Source organism: Mastigoproctus giganteus, chromosome 9, assembly GCF_048544385.1.
Source record: "Mastigoproctus giganteus isolate SK-2022 chromosome 9, ASM4854438v1, whole genome shotgun sequence".
Lineage (NCBI taxonomy): Eukaryota > Metazoa > Arthropoda > Arachnida > Uropygi > Thelyphonidae > Mastigoproctus > Mastigoproctus giganteus.
Genome location: NC_143583.1, coordinates 122,145,843 through 122,166,471, shown reverse-complemented (window position 1 = coordinate 122,166,471; position 20,629 = coordinate 122,145,843). Strand labels below are relative to the sequence as shown.

Genomic DNA, 20,629 nt, shown 5'->3' with positions numbered 1-20,629 from the left:
CACTTCTGTTATTGTCTTTCAGCAGAATTTTTGCGCCATTCGTAAAACATTTCTGAATAGCCCAAACAATCTGTCTTGTGGATCAACAATTTATTTCCATTTGAGAAGGTGAACAGCTTTTGCAATTAATCATTTACCTTACTGTTAATTACATGTAGTTGTCAAACACCATAATTGGATGCTTCTTTGTTGCCATCGTGTATTTAGGTAACAATTTTTCCATGTTGGTCATTGATCGATGTAGTTTTATACCTTTACTATCGTGTGAAATGCATCTCAGAGGAGATGCATTTCGTACGATAGTAAAGGATAGCAAAAAGAGGAGATACAGAACAACGGGAGTGACAGTTAATGCCTTTTCCTAAAGCACATTTCTAGCGGTCCCAACCATAAAACAAAAACAATTTGCATTCTCAGTTTATTGGGTTTTTTCTTCTATAAAAATCATAAAATTCAAGTAATAACTAGAATAGGTAGAAATATCTTGTGCAAGTCTTAAGAAGTGGCATTATAAGTCATCACTGGGAGATAATGTACCCATTATCTTGCAAATGCCACTGTCTTCACACCTGCTGCTAAAAAAAGAAACTGTTTTAGTGCATTGTGCTGATTCTTGTTCCTTTTTTTTTTTTTTTTGTGAACCCCAAACAGGTTCTAATTCTTCCAGCTGTTTGGAAGAAACGTGATGCGGAGGAAGCAATATTTGTAATGTGCTTGTGCCAAGAGAGATTAGAAGTCAGGGTCAAGAGATTAGAAGTCAAGAGAGATTAGAATCCCCAAAAGAGATATATCATTTTGCCTAGAAATCGGAGTGTCACTAAAGATAAGCATAGGAGCAGAAGAATCCTTTTTGCAAGATATAAGACAAGACTGAGTTTTAGAAGGGTTGAAATCAACTAAGTTGTCTTTGCCCCACTGGAGAATTACCTGAAGATCGGCATGTAAGGAATTGGTAGCAGATTTTCAAGAAGTTGAAGCTGATTGAGCAGGACAAGGTTTCTCAAAATGGAAAATGGAATGCAATGTGCTATCATCGGCAAAACTATGGATAGGATTTCCAGTCAATGGAAGAAGGTCATTGGTATACAAGAGGAAAAGAGTGGGGGAAAGAACTGAACCTTGGGGGACATCGGCATTAGTGGAGAAATTAGAAGACAGAGATCCACCTACCATCACCCTCAGTGAGCGATCAGAGAGAAAACTGGATAACCAATTACTAAAAACATTGGCAAATCATAAGATGCAAGCTTGTTTAGAAGACCTTTATGCCAAAACAATCAAAAGCCTTTGAGATGTCAAGAGCAACTACTTGTGTTTCACAGAACCTTTCCATTGAATTAGTCCATAAATGGGTAACATAAGCCAGAATATCACCAGTGGATCGACACTGACAGAATCCATACTTGTGATCGTTGATCAGACGGAAGGTTTCTAGGTAGTTTAAGAGTAGGCGGTTAATTGATTTCTCCATTACTTTAGAAAGAGTAGAAGTAATTGCAATGGGATGATAATTGGATGGGAGGGATTTGTCACCCTTTTTAGGAACTGGCTGGATATGAGCAAATTTCCAAGCAGAAGGAAACACCTTTGGAATAAGAAAGTGAAAAAAGGCGGCAAAGAATAGGAGTAAGTTCAGGAGCACAGGTTTTGAGAACAAGTGGAGAAATACCATCAGGACCTGGAGCTTTCTTAGCATCAAGATTCATCAAAATCCTTCTGATATAATTTTGACGGAAGACCACAGGAGGCATTGAATGGAGTGTGTTGGGAATGGTGGGAGGTGTTTTACCAAGATCATTAATACATGAGCTGGAAGAAAAATGGGATGCTAGCAGGTCAGCTTTATCCTTGGCTGAAGTGACAACAGAACCATCTGGTTTGGACAGAGGTGGGAGCAAAGATGGGCAGAAGTTGTGGCCAATAGCTTTGGCAAGAGACCAGAATGCTCGGCTACCATTACAGCAAGAAGCAAGTTTTCTACTCTTAGCCTGTTCAAACTCTAGTTGGGACTGATTAATAACTGCTTTACAACTGTTGCGAGCTTTCGTGTAGGATGAAAATGAAACTGAAGAATTAGAAACAAGCCAATTACGATATGCAGCATTCTTTTCTTGGACAGCCTTAGCACATTTATTGGAAAACCAATAAATAAAGGACGAGATTTTAAAGTGGAGTGTGGGATAAGGGATTCCATTCCTGCAAGAATAATTTCACTGACACGATCTGAGCAAATATTGACATCAGACGTTTTGAAACAGTAATCCGACCAAGGAAAAGAAGTCTCGCAGGTCATCCCATTTTGCATTCTTGTAATGCCAAACAACACGTGGTTGGGAATAGCCATGAGATAAAGGTTCCATTGGAGAAGAGACAATCACCAAGTTGTGATCTGAAGTGTCTAAAGGACCTCTCACTTTGACTGTGTACTTAGAAGGGTTGTTTGTGAGAAAAAGATCAAGCATATTGGCTGTATGATTAGGATTGTCTGGTATTCTTGTAGGTAGATGAACGATCTGTGCTAGATCATTAGTAATTGCAAAAGCCTCAGCATCTTGACCTGCTGGGTTCGTGTGACTAGAAAACGGAATCCAGCTGGAGTTGTGAACATTAAAATCACCAAGGAAAATTACTTCACTGTTAGGAAAGTTGGACCGGAGAAAATAAAGTTGCAAAGAGAGGAAGTCAAATAGCTCCAAGTGATTAGTGGAGTTGGGAGAACAGTAGAGACAATGAGGTAGAGAGATTTTAAGCCAGAGAAGATCGAAAAGAGGAGATTGCAAAGTCTCTGACAGGGAATATCAGAACGGACATATGCACAAGTACCACCTTTGAGTACCACAGCAAATAATTTGGTCATCTGAGATGAGCAGTAGATGAATCAACTGATAACTGAGATTCTGTCAGAAAAAGTACATGGGGTTTGGCAGACATGCAAGTGGAAATGGACATCGTTGAGATTAGAATTCAGACCACATATTTGTGAAATGAATTAGGAAGTCCTTGGGAGGTTTAGATCTTTTCGCAGATAAGCTTGCTCTATTAGTTTGACAATTCATGGTGTATTCAATAGTAAGAAAAAGTGGGTGGGACATGCTATATGAAGTAATGAAATTTTGGATATGGCGTACATGTGGTAAGAATATACCCAGATCCTTGACATAACGTGCCCTCGACAATGCTCCCCGCATGCACACTACTCTGACTCCCTCCAGTCACTATCTGGCAGAGTAGAGGTAGCAAGATTATACACTACACCTGAATAACTTTTTTTAAATTAAATTTTTGGTATGTATAAAATGCCTGGAAAAACATGGAAAAATCGAGTAACTCCGTAATTGATCAACCAGTCAACATTATTAGGGGTACGGGGGCAAAAAGTTGGAAATATTAGGCAAATTGCAGGTCTAGAAATTCCAAAAATGATGGGTAAACAAGAGTTCTGCTTTCAGTTAAACAAGAACTTAAATTTTTAAAAGTTTAAAAATGGTGCATCTGTTAAGTCTTTGATGAACCTTTATAATGTTGGTGACCAAACCATATGTGGCATTGTGAAAAAATAAATGGATGCATCGTATTGAACACGCAATGAACATTTTTGGTACAAGTCCCTGACTTGTGCAACATCAGACTTGAATAATTTTTTTTAATTGTAAAAATTAAAAAAAATAACAAGCAGTCAATAACGATCACTGCATGCACAAGTGAGGTACAGAGTAACGAGCAAAAAAAAATAGAAAAGAATGTTCTTTAAAAAAAATTTTTTTTTATATGATTGAATATTTTAGTGAAGGGGGCACAATTTCACCCTAATAACATAAAAACTGACAGAATTCTAGCTATTGGTAGTATCACAAATGCAATAAGATCAAGTTTATTACCTGTTTATAATTAGATGCACTAACAACAGTTAAGTAAACTGGTAAGTATAAGTTGTAAGTTGTCTTATGGTAGTGACCTCCAGAAATGTGCTTTAGTAAAATGTGAGCTTGTGTAACAAGTATCGCATTGAATTCAGATATTGTCAATAATAATATAATAGCAATGTCATTCCTGAGTTACACAAAACTTACGTAAGAAGTCCTGGAACGTAACTGTATCTCTTAAGTGTGTCAGGGAATTGTTTTTTTGGATTATTGAGGATTTTTTTTTTTTTTTTAACTATCTATCCCGGAAAATCGAGTCTACTGTATCATGTAATATCATGTAATATGCTCTCCATGTGACTGGATTGCTGACAGACAGAGAGGTTATAAAGGTGACTTGGGAGAAGTTATGGAGGAATTCAAGTTATCAAGGAATTCAGTATAGTTACTTTTGGATAGAAATGGAATTCTGTAGGCAACATCACCTTGTTAGCTATTTTATCAGTTACTCAATAGTTGTATTTGGGAAATAATTTTGGCATTCTTTATTTGTTTTTCTATTAAAGCATTACTGCATTAACTGTAATGTATGCACAGGAAGGATTCTAAATGTATTGCAGGGTATGGAGCATATGGGTAATTAATAGTTAGAAGCAGGGCTTATCTTTGGGATATTTGGGCCCTAGCAAAATATTTTCATAATGTCACAAACCCTACAATCCAAAATTAGGATTAGTCAATGTAAAGAAACTAAGGAAATATGAGCCTTTTACATGCCTTTTGACCAGAAGCTACAACTTTGATATTTGAATATTTTATTTGCAAATTTTATAAGGAACATGAGCACTAATGCTCATGTTCCTGGATGTCATTGATTTAATAAAAGTTACCAATTTACCTACTTTTTATAGATATTGTTGTAGCACCATACCTTCATTACTATTATTAGTCCCCATGCCAACCTTCATATCATCTGTGAACTTAGACAATAATCATGATATACCATCATTAATAAATATTCAGAACAACAATGGCACAGTGTTCTAACCCCTATGGGACTCCACTAATATAGGGAATTCCATGAAAGCACAGTCTAGTGGAGCTAACCAATGGAGACTTAATTTTCCATTTTATAGTTGTGGAATATGAAAGGTCTGTGATAACCTCTGTCTTTGCCCACTCAAATATCCATGCATGAACCACACAACTCATCTTGTCCAGCAAAGAATGTCTTCCTGAATTGGGTGCCTCTGTAGCCAGGTGGGCAGGAGCTGCAGTGCGTAGCACATGCTTCTTGATTAGACTATGACTAACAAATACGGAGGACACGGAAAGGTCAGGGAATGACCACCTCATATCCCTGGAGCAATATGGCCTTAGTTGCTAATGCTCCTAAAAACCAAATAACTTCTGAAATGTAACGGTAAGCTGAGGTGGTTGGTTTCCATGTGTAACATATATTGAAGAATTGTTCTTCAGGTATGTGAGGAACCCATATTAGCAGCACCAGTTTTGAAGGTAGGTTTCTGGTTAGCATTGTGGAGTGAACATCTATCCCTCAAATTGACTATCAACAAATACAGATGATTGACAAGGATGGGCTTAAACTGATGAGTGCAATGCTCTTGGGGCATGATAAATTAATTTTGACTTCTAATAATGCCAGTCACGCACTTCACAGAAAAAGCAATTGGACATTTCATCGTGACAGTGAGGTCTCATACAAGGTGATGAGGTCTTGATTGATGTTTTGGTGATGGATTATTAAGTGTATACCTTGAAATACCAATCATGACGAATATACTGTGCTTTTTTACAGAACCTTTGAGAGGTAACCATGATTTTAATATGCTTGTGTTACGATGGGTTGCAATCCAGTTTGTTTAATTGGGCAGACAAAGTTTAAATTGTCATATTTGTTACAGCAGAGCTGCCCTTAAAATATGCTTCATATGAATTCCTGTTTTTCCCTTTGGTATTCACATTTCAATCTAGGTACACACTTCTGGAATTCTGCACATCATAAGATCTTTCTCTGTGTGTAGAAAGTCTTGGACTGCCAGCTAACAAGTCAGCTGTTTTTAGTTCTGAAGACTTAAAACTTTTAGGTTGTTATGGTTACTGTTTATATTAGGTGTGGGTCTTTGCTAGGAATGCTTGTTGGTACAAGAGTGGAGAGTAATTTTCATGGACTGGACAATCCAGAAACAAAGCTGGATATACTACTTGATCTCCAAACTGATATCCAAATAGCAATAGTAGAGATGATTTTGCAGTGATTTATAGTCTGGTGTATAGCCATAGAGATTTCATTTCTCAATTATGATTATTCATCATTGCAAAAATCCAATTTGTGCTAAGAAAAGGGTAATAAGACACAGCCAGTTATGTAAAATAAAACCAGTGATGTAAAAGCATCAGTGATGCAGAATAATGTATATGAACCAATTGTAAGGTACTTCTAATTATCAGTTAGAGAGACAGAGAATCTTTATTGTCCTTCATGGCCTTAAAACCAGGGGTTTACAGCCTCCTGATACTTCTGGTATACTCAAACAACAAAATGAAAAGGATAAATTATATAAACGAAAACATTTGAATACAAAGGAGGAACTCATGATATTTAGGTCTGATCAAGCTGGCTTAACATCGAGATAAGAGCACGAACTCAATCAGACAGGAGCAAATGCAAGGTACACATCAGTCATTGCTGGTCACTTTTTTTCTGGTAAGTCCAGTCACCGGTGAATTTGTTCAGGTTGGTGTGAAGTGCCTGGGTTTGCTTGAGTATCTGCTGAGGGAGGAACCTGTCCAAGAGATGGAGTCAAGCTGAATGCAGGTAGAGCTCAGGTTTGACCCTAAGGGCAGCAGGGGGAACCTCTGGCCACAGGCATTGCAGAATGAAGGTGTTGCAATTATCCTTTTAACTCCTGTTTTTCATCTACAGTTAGGAAGGTGTGCTTTCTAATGTTAATTCTTTTCCATCCTCTCCATAACTTAGGTAAAATCTGTGCCCAGTTTGAAGTTAGCGTAAATTAAAGCTTTTTGTGTTGACTAGTGCTATACATGAAATCAGTGTAACATTTTTTTTAGATATTACACATTAACTTTCTTTCAAAATTAATTTTGTATTATTTTATTCTTTTGTCATCCATATTGTATAAATATAAATAATGCCAAGGAGTTTTAAAAATTTAGAGCAGAAAGTATTGTGTGGAGCTACTCTGGTGGTGGAAGGGAAGTATTATAATATACAGTACCAATTTTGTGGTTGGGGGTTAATTGCTTTAATTTTAATTATCAAGCGGATAATTAAAATGGGGGAGGTGGGGAATCATTACCTTTCTGAACTACATGTGATAAGTAATGCTAACAAACCCTTAGATATAATTTTATAAAGTAGTAAAACGTTTTTTTTTTTTTTTAAATACAGTGCTACACCTGTGGTAAATTTGGCCACATTGTACGTGACTGCCCAGTAGCTGACACAACGGTAAGGAGTTATTTTAAAAATTAAGAGAAAAAAGATATACGGTATCGAGAAGAATAGATTTGGGGGATGAATAAAATCAGAATAATTGGTGTATCTAGTAATAATTATATTTGGGTTGGTGGATAGTTGCCTTAATTTTAACTTGTGTTGAGTGAAATGGGAATTTTTGCATTTCAGAATTTTTAGTGCTACTTTGAATGTTATATCCTTAAATGTATTTTTATGAAATAGTAAAAGATTTTATTTTTTGATACAGTGCTACAGCTGTGGAAAATTCGGCCATATTGTACGTGACTGCCCAGTAGCTGACAGGGAGCGAGATGATCGAAAGTGTTACAATTGTGGAGGGATTGGCCATATCAGTTGGGATTGCCCTCAGAAGGGATCGGATGTGAATAGTGACGGTATGTATTTTTGATTGGTAAATGTATATTTGAAGCTAGAACAATTGATGGAGTGAGGTATTAAAACATCATTTCCATGTTTTGTCATAACTTGCAATCTGGTGACAATGTTCATTTGCCTATTTTTTGATTAGTGCGATTTGGTGTTTAAAGTAGGCTGCTCTCAGCCTTTTAAAAAAAAATAACAGTTGATGGGACAGACAGTTGAAATAGTAAAGCTTGGTTGATTTGAAGCTTTATTTTTGGTTTTCATATTCATTTCTGATTTCCTCAACTGTCTTCGCATTTTGTTTATGACTACTATATCTACGGCTTCACTTGTATTGCTCATGTTTCCTATATTTCAAGTTTGTTTCTAGCAAAATATGCATACTTTGAAAATGCACTTTAAAGGTTTTATTACTGTTACTGTTATGTAAAACTTCCAACTTTGTTGATGCAAAACACTTAACATGTTTCCCCACTTTAATATTGTCATAAAGTGGACCCCCTTAAGATAGTAATCTGTTCCAGAGAGAGAGAGAGAGACACACCATATCATGAAAATATTGTAATATGAATGCTATGCATTGTTTTTTGGTAATTAGTTCCAAGACCTCAGAAGCTTAATTTTCACTATATAACTAAGCTATTTATATCTTTCTAAAAGTTGATTTTTATAATGGAAATTTAACATATTGATAAAAAAATTGTTAAAGCAGAAAAAAATCACTTGATGCAAAAACAAACTGCACGGCCAGCATGTTTACAAATGCTGAGAGGATGGACCACATGGTCTGGTTGGAGACAACCATAAGCCATTAGGTGCTGGTTAACATGATCATTGGTTAGTGGAATCAGCTGCTTTAAAGAATAAAAATTTCAAAAAAATCAATTCAAATCATTAATGCACTACACGTTCATTTTTTCGGTTAAAAAAAGAATAAATTGAGTACCTGTGTGATAGTTTTCTAAAGTGCATTTCTGGGGGTAAACTACCATAAAACAAAAACAATTTGCACTTTCCAGTTTATTGGGCTTTTCTGTTAGTGCAATGAATTATAAATAAGCAGTAAACACTATCTTATTGCATTTGTAATAATACCAATAGCTGGAATTCTGTGGGTACGTTTTCTGAATCTCTGTTCCTACTTTTTTATGCTATGTAAATTTGTGAATTCCATGTATGTTATTGATTGCGTATTTTTTATTTAACAATGAAAAGGTCAGTGACAGAACTACCAGTTAGTAGTACGTATTACAGTATAAATTAAAATTAAAAATGTACGTAAGTGTAAAGTTATTTTGCAGACCTATGGAAAATATTCTTCTAATCTTCATGTATCATTTAATTTTGTTAATTGGTAATGTAATAGTGTAAATTTGTGCTTTATAGCCTGTGGATAATATTCCTTCTATTTTTGCTTATTAGAATCATTGTTTAATAGAATTAAAATTCAGTTCGCAAAAGTGATCACAATGACCGACACTTTCACATCCTACAGTGAACAGTATTTTATTTTTGAGTCGCATCATAAACTGATTTGATCATATACTGAACCAATTGTAAAGTGTATTTTGGTGTTTTCAAATGATTGATTATCAATGATTTTCAAAACTAAATTTCAATCAATTTAGTTTTTTTTCCCTCTTCTCTCTTTCTTCTTTCTGTTGCTAGTAATTACCCCGTTATGCATATAACCCAGTGTATTGCACTGCTCATTACTTTATTTACATATGTTATCATTGTGTTTAAAATTTTTTATTAATGTATTTCTCGTTATTAAACTAAGAGAATACTGCTTATTTAAACTTCTGCCTTTCCTCAAACAAATATTGGACCATTGTATAGTATCATGCTTATAAGCTAATTAAACTCATTTGAATTATTGTTAATCTAATTAAGTGTAGTAGGTGTTTTAATTGCTTGTCTTTTCTTATTTAGATTGATGTCGAGTGATTCCTTCTGGGAAGATTGCACAAGGAGAGTAAATGGGTTGACACCATTTTTTTTTTTTTTTAAGAAGCAGTGATTTTAGGCATATTCACTCCTCTCATAAGGAAGAGGAATTTATTCCTTAATGTAAGAATTAAAATGGTTTGTATGTGTGGTCTGTTAATATACTATTAAGGTTTTTTTTTAATAAGTGCAAAGACGGCCTTTACTGAAGTATGTGATTATGAAGTCTTTTAATGTAGTTTTTATCTCTGTATGGAACTAAATGAAACACCACTGAAACTATGTTGTCAGGCTTTACTTCTACCCTTTCAGTGTTCTACAAAGAATGCTTTAGTGTACAAAAATAAGTATAACTGGTAATTTTGTTTCTCTTGATTTTTGTATCTGATATATATATATATATATGAAAAACCTCATGTTATCTTAATCTTTTTCAGTTGTAAGTTTGAGACTTGTAATAAAACTGGTAGTTCCCAAAAATTACCACACTGCTTAAACTTTTGCTGCAGTTTCTTTTCTTGAAGATTTTCACTTTGATCTAGACTGAGTTCTAATCTCTCTCATGCCATTAAATTGTCTGGAGTCATGGGCCATAGCTTAACAATAAAGAAAACATTGCATGATTTTGTTATACACTGTTATTCAGAAGGGATTTTCTGTAGTGAAGGTGAATTTTGTCTAGCACCATTTAAGCTCTTGCACATCAGAGCTTAATGAATGAGGTTTTAAATTCCTTACTAGTTACTTGGTATTTAACTAGTAAGATAACAATGAAATGACATTGTATTAACATGAATCAGTAATTGCAAATCTGACTAATTTTTCTCAATGCTCAGTGACTGCTGCTGGATACTGATAGTCTGTATTTTAGGTTTCTTGAGTGAAACCAGTTGATTACAAAGTGCTATGCATCTAAGCACTTAAAAAATTGTTGAAATAATGTGCACTTTCAGTTCTTGTAAAGAACTGAAAATTATGAAGTGGAACAAGTAAATTATGGTGATATGATTCACGTAAAGTTTATTGGGATGGCATTACACATTTCTACTGGTAATGTTCCGCCTTGAATCAGTTAAAAATAGGTAAAGAATTAAGTTTCAAGGGTTTTAATTAATTTTACATTTGTTAGTTATTAATTTGGTTTATTTGATTATCTTATTAACCAAATTAATAGTTCTAAATACAGTTAGTAAAAAACAAACCTAAGATTGTCCCCAGGAGCCCTTAAACTAATTCAAAGCTTTCTTACGGTACAGAAGGTATAAATATAATGAATTGTAAATCCCCTCTTGGCATGCAAGGCTAACAAATTGTATGGAGACCATTTCAGGAGTGTTTGGATAACCATGAACACTTGCACCCCTATAATACTCTCCATATACAGTTCATTAGCTTCACATACAGAGGCACATTTATTTTGTACTGTAATCTTAAACTAAGTTTTGAATTAACTTGTCTTTAAGGGCTTCTGGGTGTTTTTTTTTTTACTGAGTATTTAGAACAAGAGTAGGGATTTGTATGTTTGTCAAACATTTGTGAGCATCTTAATTGTGGGTGGATTGTTAGAAGGGGGGAAATGGGTTTGATTATAATTTATAATGAACAGCTGCACTGCTTGCTGTTTCTAACAACACTGTGGAAAGAACAAACCATGCTTCATCACAGCAACTGTGCAATTGACTTGTGCACAGTGTCATGTTCACAGTCAGTATTTGTCCTCTTGTCGAACTATACACATAAGGGGCATATTGAAATTGAGGAAGGCCTCCACCCATTTTAAAAACTTGGAATACACTCACAAAAGTTAGCCACCAAACAGCAGATGCTAATCAAAAAAACATCCAAATCCCTACACCCTCTGTGACCAAATTAAAATTGGTCTTCTGAAAACTTATCCTATGGGTTAATTCCAAACTCTTAATTTAAGAACACAATATAGAATGGAATTAAAATTACAGAATGTTTTAATTAAGAAATTTAACTGTAATAAAAATATGAATTAAACAGTGTGCATGTGCCACCATAGAAACTTCAGAAACCATTATGAAAAGAGCTGTAGGAATCAGTGTAGGGAGAATCTTTGTGAAAGCTATTCTTTTGATATCTCTAATAGGTCGTAGTTGCAAATGATGAAATAAAACAAGCTTATATTGATAGCTAGCATCAGCCAAAAAATTAAAACACTTCTCCCTTCCAAGAATTTGCCTAGTTCTTCCTTTTAATTTATTCAAACCATCAATTTCTACAACAGATGGAAGAGTTTTCAAACAGAAACCCTCGTGCTGAAGGCAAAGTTCTGCACGGCTATCCCATAACCCTCCACAACTTATTTATGCTCTCTGGTGTACAGTCTCAGTTAGAGGAAAAATACTATTAACATTTAGCTTTACTCAATCCATTCAAGATTTTAAACACCTAAATCAGATCTCTCTGCAGGTGTGTATGCTCCAGATGCTGCCATTTATATGTAGGGCACCATTTTGTTTCCTTTGCCAAACTGGTTGGTTCTTCTCTGCACCCCTTCAGCAGATCTGTATACAGTACTCAAAATAATGGTCCAACCATGACATTCTACAAGGGGATAATTACATAATCCCTGGTGGAAAGATTCCTGTATATCTTTGACAACTGTGTAAGCAATCCTGCACTGGTCAGAGAATTTCATATCTGACTGCATAATCATCCCCAGCTCTTACATTTTCTATTATCCTGTATGTAGTACCACACAGTTGATAAGTTACTCTGGGATTACTGCAAGTTTTTCAATTGCATATGGGTAGCAGTAATACCAGAGTAACTTATCAACTGTGTGGTACTACATAAACATTTGTCAATGTTAAAATTCAACTGCTATTTCTTAGCCCATCGACCTTGTTACAGTAGGATACTCTTATTACTGATGGTAATTGCCCTGCAAACTTGGACATTAAGCCTGTTATTGAAAGTATATTGAAACTGTCAAGATAGAAGGGATCTGTGTCTTCTATAAACATTGAAAACAACGAGCCCAGCACAACCCTGGAACTTCACTAATGACTTTAGTCTACAGCAGTAACTTTACCTTAAAGCCGCGTTACTTCAGTATGTAGCAGTCTTATGTATAACAGTATCAGAAGTCTTTCTGAAATATATGATGTCATAATTATTATTTGTCCTTGGTGACTGCATTATAGTAACCTACTAGATTAGTTAGATAAGACCACCCCTTGGCAAATCCATGCTGTGATTGCAGTATAATTGCATGCTCGTCCAAACATCCCGCATTACTGAAACTAGCAATACCATAATTTTTCCTGGAATAGGAAATAGAAGGGATCTGTGTCTTCAATAAACATTGAAAACAACGAGCCCAGCACAACCCTGGAACTTCACTAATGACTTTAGTCTACAGCAGTAGCTTTACCTTAAAGCCGCGTTACTTCAGTATGTAGCAGTCTTATGTATAACAGTATCAGAAGTCTTTCCGAAATATATGATGTCATAATTATTTTTTGTCCTTGGTGACTGCATTATAGTAACCTACTAGATTAGTTAGATAAGACCACCCCTTGGCAAATCCATGCTGTGATTGCAGTATAATTGCATGCTCGTCCAAACATCCCGCATTACTGAAACTAGCAATACCATAATTTTTCCTGGAACAGGCGTTACACTAATGCTTGTTCCAGAAGTCATTTAGCTCCTTGTTAATTCTGACTGCCTTTCCTAAAGAATTGCTTGTGTGAGTTAATGCAATATACAGGAATCCCTTGATTAGAGTGGTTTATATTTAGCTGCCAATTTTCGATTAGCGCAGTATTTTGGCTTGGCCTAAAGAAACTAGCTGGTGATGCTACGACCCACCTGGGCCACCCACCAGCTCTTTCGGATTTACATGAAAGTTATTTATTTTTTTACAGCCTATGGATCAAGGCCTATTATTTAAGCATAACATTTGCACAAGAAATTGAAGCAACAACTGTGATAAGGAAATCAGGAAAGCAATAGAGGTTTGAAGTAACATCCAGCAATATTGAGCAGTTTGGAAGCATATTTTGCCACATTGCACAAATGATTTGTGTAGTTTCACTCACGTCAACACTTACTGATGAAAAAGCAAATATTTGAAGAGATCCAGGCTTTGATGAAATTGACAACAGTGATTGCGAATTGCATTCAGAACAATTAAGTGATTCTGACCTTAACTGTATTTTTATTGATGAACAGCAAGCATATGATGTGGAAATTTGAGAGGAAAAAAATGCTCAAGAAAAGATTGACATTAAAAGAACTTAAGGAATATTTTGCACAGCTGAAAATTTGATACAACTAATCATAGATGTAGACCCAGATATCAAGCGCAGTATGCAAATTTGCAGGAACATTCAAAAAGATACAAGGAAATTTATGATGAAAGGAAGAGAAAGTCTGCAAACCAGCCTTTTGAACTATTTTACAAATAGTGAGTTATATATTGTAATTTTTTAATTTCAATAAACTTGACTGCAAATATTTATAATTATCCTTTGCTGCTGTACGTTAAATTGCCATAAATGTATTTTTCAAAATATTGATTGGTATATTGTAAGACTTGGAACGAATTAGGCTATTTTGTATTGATTATTAACTTTGCACAGTGTGCCATTTTTGCGGAACCAATCAAGGGATTCCTGTACCTGTCTGCAATCTCAGCACGTTCATCAACAATTAACCTATGGGGATCAAGTGGCCCAATTCAACCCCTTCCCTCTAATGTTAATATAAACAGAAGTCCTTACTGCTTTTCTTTGCCACACTTCTCATAATCTGCCTTAGCTTGCTTAACCTCCTTTGACTTGATTACAGATTAATTAATATATATATACCATAGAATACTGTATCACGTGATAATTTATTTGCATACCATGTACTTTTGCTCTGTGCCATGTGTCTGAATAGTTCATCTGACATCTGTTTAGGTCTAAACTTTCAATAGTATTTCTTTGGCATGAAAAGCCTAGTTGCTTGCCATTTAGAATTTGCTGTTGGTGACTGCATAGCATTTAAACTGTCTGATACCACTGTACTATCCTTATGAAAACAAGCATTTCCCCATCCTTGACAGTAATTATGCTTTAAATTCCACATTAGTACATTGATTGCTGCCCCCAGTGGGTCTTTTATCATGAAGAATCAATCCTGATAACCAGATCGAAAGTATTGCTTCTTGTTAACTCTAACCTGATCCTTTAGAAAACAGTTATCCAAAAAATCTGTCTTGCTAGTGTGTGTGAGAAAGACCCTCAAATTCTGATTTTACAAATATAACGTTACTGATAAAATCAGTCACGTTATTTAGGTTGATGGACCATCTGTGCAGGAAGTCGAGCGAATACTGGGTGAAGGTAGAAAGGTCTTAGGAATGATTAATTCTGTGCTCTAGAATAAAAATAGTGTTTTATCATATGGATAAGAGACTTGGACCTTAAATGACAGAAAAAGTATTGGTTGTTCAGATGGATTTCTGTCAAAGAGTGACAAAAAGTTGGAAATTACATAATGAACATCCATATCCAAAAAAAAACATTTGAGAAAATAAAGGAGAAAAGATTGCTGGGGTTTTACCATTTGAAGCCAGCCGAGAAGGAAGAGAAAGACCAAGAAGGACGTGGATGCGAGCAGTTAGAAATGGGAAGAGATAAGATAAATGAAAAAGGAATGACTTTTCGATTTCCGTTAGGATTTATTCCATTGTAAAAACGGAGTAAACTTTAATGTGATAAAAAGGACAAGACAGCATATAGAACAAGACAAAACACTAAGCTACAATAATTGTTAGGACCTATTTTAATACACTTGGAAGAGTCAAATCTGCAGGAGCACCGTGATGTTAGAGCCATATAATTGTGTATGCATATCGGTAGCCAACCCCCACCTTTATTTAAGGCTTTATTGAATCAATTCTGCAAATAGGTTACATTGGTCCAGAGGTACCTCCTGTGTTGAATATGGATTCTATTAACAATATGACATACTCTAACTTGAAACGTACGATAGTTCAGCAAATTTAATGTGAAGATCCTCTCTTAGTCGTAATCAAGTTTTACAAAAGCCATATTGGTCTGAAGTAAAAAAAAAAAAAAAAATCCAGTATTTTTTCTAGGTAACTGGATAGAACTGTTGTTTGTATGGATATCTAGACACTTCTTATAATCAAGTTGAGTGAGTTGTAATCAGTATAAAGAGAATCCCACAACGACCTGCAGCCCTATCCTCCATTTTAACGAAACTTGGCACAGCTCACTGTGTGAACGAGTTGGACGTGAGTGTCTTCCTGCTTATCGAACAAGCTGGAAGACATAACAGACATGTTCTACCTTTGGACTGAAACGTTATGGTCTATGCAGATACTGACAAGTGATATTTGCCAAGTGCCTAAGTAAACATTGTATATTCTTGTTCGATATTAGATTAAAATTGGGAATTTTCCCAGTGGCATTCAGCATTGAGTTTGGCGGTCTCAAACTGTGGTCGTGAGGTTTTCCACCGGGATTGACTCCGGTTTTCCGCTCACAACAGACAAACCGCCCTTCGCGAAGAGTGGTACACGAAAATTTGATAGGGCTAGGGATGTGCGTAGACTAAACTTCGCAGCATTTTCGCTGCGAACTTTACTCTTGTGGGGCAGCCGCGCCAACTTCATAAGGTGAGTGGCAGGTAGTCTATTTAGTGTTGTGCTCTTTAAAAGAATGCACTGATTTCAGTTGCAGCTAAAACCTGTTGATTAAAATAATTTTGCCATCCAGCAAAAATTATTTGCATTTCAATGAATGAATTACAACAAATTCAATTCAAAATTTTTGCTGTTTTGAATTTCAAAACAACCCAGGATGCTGCCGAACGGCAAAATTATTTCAATCAACGGAATTTAGATGCAACTAAAATCAGTACAAGTAATTCTTTTAAAGAGCATAAGGTGCCTGCAACCCACTTGATAAAGATGGTGCGGCTGCCCCACTAACCCCCTTTCCTGAAGAGTAAAGTTCGCTGCGATTTTTAATCTAATATCAAACAACAATATACAATGTATACTTAGGCACTTGGCAAAATATCGCTTGTCAGCATATGCATAGACCTTAACGTTTCAGTCCAAAGGCAGAACATCTCTGTTGTTTCTTCCAGCTTGGTCGAAAAGCAGAAAGACACGTCCAACTCGTTCACACAATGAGCTGTGCCGAGTTTTGTTAAAATGGAGGATAGGGCTGCAGGTCGTTGTGGAATTCTTTTTATACTGATTACAACAACTATCTAGATATCCATACAAACAAGTTATCGTTCTATCTAGTTACCTAGAAAAATACTGGATTTTTTTTTTTTTTACTTCAGACTGATATGGCTTTCATAAAATTGATTTTATAAAAATTGATTACAATTGTCAGAATTACAATTGTCAGAATTTATAAAAATTACAATTACAGTTGTCAAAGCAGCTGGCACTTCAGCACACTTGACCTTGGAATAAGTTCTAGTGTGCTGTAGCGACACTACTCTAGATCATAACATCCAAGCTCGAGGTTGGATTAGAACCCACAACCTTTGGGTTGCCAGGCAGGCACTTTACCCACTTGGCATAGTTTTTTCAATAGTAGAAAAAAAATGAGTGAGCTCTGATATATATCACACTAATTTCTTAACCTGTATGATATTGCCAATTGACCACTTTAACTATACTGTGAAAGCTAAGACATGACTGCATTCAGGGCCAGCTTTTCATATAAGCTAAACAAGCTGCAGCTGTCGGGCTTAGTTTAAATCCTGCATCTACCAGTCTTTGTGGCAGCATAAATCCGATCGGCATGCTTCTCTGGTGGTCTTAACTATGCCAATCTCAGAGCAAATAAGGATGCTGTTTGCATCTAGTACCAGATACCTCCTTGAAGAAACAAAACATATGGGGATGGCCATATGCATACACAATTATATGCCTCTAACATCACGGAGCTCCTACAGATTCGACTTGTCTAAGTGTATTAAAATAGGTCCTAACAACTATTGTAGCTTTGTGTTTTGCCTTGTTCTATATGATGTCTGGCCTTTTTATCATAATTTGGTTGCCGTAAAATTTATTCCGTTTTTACAACGGAATAAATGCTAACCGAAATCGAAGCTCTCACACTCACGTCCTTGGTCTTTCTCTTCCTTCTCACTGACTTCAAAGGGCCACACCACAGCAATCTTTTCTCCTTTATTTTATCAATAAATGTTTTTTTTTTTTGATATGGATGTTCATTATCATGTAATCTCTAATTTTTTAGTCCTACACTTTCTTGCCGATCTTCGACAGAAATCCATCTGAACAACCAATACTTTTTTTCTGTCTTTCATTTAAGGTCCAGGTCCAAGTCACTTTGTAATATTGCATTACATATTTGATGTTAATAATATTTTTATTCTGCAGCAAGCACAGAATTAATCATTCCTAGGACCTTTCTACCTTCACACAGTATTCTCTCAATTTCCTGCGCAGATGGTCCATCAGCCCGAATAACGACGAAGTATTTAATTTGCAGTATTCCATTTAAATCCAGAACATCCTCACTTCGATTCATGTGCTGTCTTATTAAAATGTACTGTCAGTCCTCCCATGTTTTTTATTCTTCTTGTAACTTTCTGCTCCTGTAATTTGAATCATTATCGTCCTGTGCTACAACTTTATCATCTCAAACAGCAGATTGTCAAGGTAATTATTTTGATGAAGGGGAATGCCCATTGAACTGGATTTCTGTGACTCCCTCTACCAGGCACGCCCGACGCATTCATTCCCATACAGTGTAATGCGCAGGCATGTTGTGTTTGTTTTAAATCGCGATATCTCTGCTTCTAGCAGTACGAATTTAAATATTTCATAAAAAATTAAAATTCAACATGCCCAAGGCAGTACAATTCGACCACCGAAAGCACTTCATTTTTTTTGCTAAGTTAATTGGCAAACCCCCCCCCCCCCAATACTTCTCCTTCAACCCATGCCTGGTACTAAGTACTGTAGGTTTTGATACCTTTCGTGGGTTTTCATAAAAAAAAAAAAAAAAACCCGCATGGTTGGATGACACTATAAAGCTAGCAGCTTTTGTTTGCCCCTCTCCCCCTAGGTGTGCAGGTGCTAAGGCCAATGGCATGGAAAAATCTAAAAACTGTCTGAACCTTCCACGAAGGTGTAGCGAAGGATCACTTTTAACACAAAAATAACTTTAAGATCACAAGACACTTTATATCCATTGTTCTGATTTAGGCATATAAAAGCTGAGATATTCCAAGATTCTTATGATCCATAAATAGTTATATTACATTAAAAAAATGCAGTAATATTTTTTCTTCAAATTAAGTAACTGATATGTGAGAGGATGGAATACATGTGAAAACTATACAGCAATTTAAATACTTGGTGCCGTTATTCAGGCTGATGGACCATCTGCGCAGGAAATCGAGAGAATACTGGGTGAAGGTAGAAAGTAGGGATGATTAATTCTGTGCTGTAGAATAAAAATATTAACATCAAATGTATGTAATGCGATATTACAAAGTTTTTTCATATGGATGTGAGACTTGGACCTTAAATGTAAGACAAAAAAAAGTATTGGTTTTTCAGATGGATTACTGTCGAAGATCGGCAAGAAAGTCTAGGACTGAAAAAGTTAGAAATTACATAATAATGAGAACATCCATTGATAAAATAAAGGAGAAAAGGTTGTTGGTTGGTTGTTTGTTAGTTATTTGGTTTTTAGCATTAGCAACTAAGGCCATATTGCTCCAGCATATGCGGTGGTCATTCCCTGACCTTTCCGTATTTGGTGGTCCGGGCTCGAACCCTGGTCTAATCAAGAAGCGTGTGCTACTCACTGCTGCTCCTTCCCACCTGGCTACGGAGGCGCCCTTGGAGAAAAGGTTGCTGTGGTTTGGCCCTTTGAAGTCAGCGAGAAGGAAGAGCAAGGACGTGGATGTGAGAGTAAGAAAAGGGAATGACTTTTCGATTTCGGTTAGCATTTATTCCTTTGTAAAAACAGAATAAATTTTACGCCACCTAAATGATGATAAAAAGGGCCAGAGACGAGTCAAATCTACAGGAGCACTGTGATGTTAGAGGCATATAATCGTGTATGCATATCGGTGGCCATCCCCATATGTTTTGTTTCTTCAAGGAGGTATCTGGTACTAGATGCAAACAGCATTTTTATTTGCTCTGAGATTGGCATAGTTAAGAACACTAGAGAAGCATGCCGATCTGATTTATGCTGCCACAAAGACTGGTAGCATGCAGTCATGGCAGGGTTTAAATTTGTGGCCCGACAGCTGTAGCTTGTTTAGCTTATATGAAAATCAGGCCGTGAATGCAGTCATGTCTTAGCTTTCACAGTATAGTTAAAGTGGTCAATTGGCAATATCATACAGGTTAAGAAATTGTGCGATGTATATCAGAGCTCACTCATTATTATTATTATTTATTTATTTTTTTTTTCTACTATTGAAAAAACTGCCGAGTGGGTAAAGTGCCTGCCTGGCAACTCGAAGGTCGTGTGTTCGAATCCCACCTCGAGCATTGGATGTTATGATCTAGAGTAGTGTTGCTACAGCACACTAGAACTTATTCCAAGGTCTAGTGTGCTGAAGCGACAGCTGCTTTGACAATCGGATCTTAGTTGTAATCAATTTTATGAAAGCCATATTGGCCTGAAGTAAAAAAAAAAAAAAAAAAAAAAAAAATAATTAGTATTTTTCTAGGTAACTAGATAGAACGATAACTGTTGTTTGTACGGAAATCTAAATACTTGTTATAAACAAGTTGAGTGAGTTGTAATCAGTATATAAAGAATCCCACAATGAACTGCAGCCCTATCCTCCATTTTTGCGAAACTTGGCACAGCTCATTGTGTGAACGAGCTGGACGTAAGTGTCTTCCTGCTTGTCGAACAAGCTG

At 36.0% G+C, this 20,629-nt stretch overlaps 1 protein-coding gene across 3 annotated transcripts in view; it reads left to right on the top strand.

Annotated features, from left to right (window-relative positions):
• The window catches only part of LOC150080689 (uncharacterized), a 75,378-nt gene extending 65,182 nt beyond the window's left edge, over window positions 1-10,196 (top strand). For 2 of the 3 annotated variants that reach the window (XM_090381750.1, XM_090381752.1), the window contains 3 exons: window positions 7,297-7,356; window positions 7,613-7,760; window positions 9,685-10,196. In XM_090381750.1, coding sequence (XP_090237876.1) covers window positions 7,297-7,356; window positions 7,613-7,760; window positions 9,685-9,689 — 213 coding nt within the window. In that variant the 3' untranslated portion in view covers window positions 9,690-10,196. The remainder of the gene's footprint in view (window positions 1-7,296; window positions 7,357-7,612; window positions 7,761-9,684) is intronic. The other variant, XM_090381751.1, reaches the window with a different exon arrangement.
• The last annotated feature ends 10,433 nt before the right edge of the window (window positions 10,197-20,629 follow it).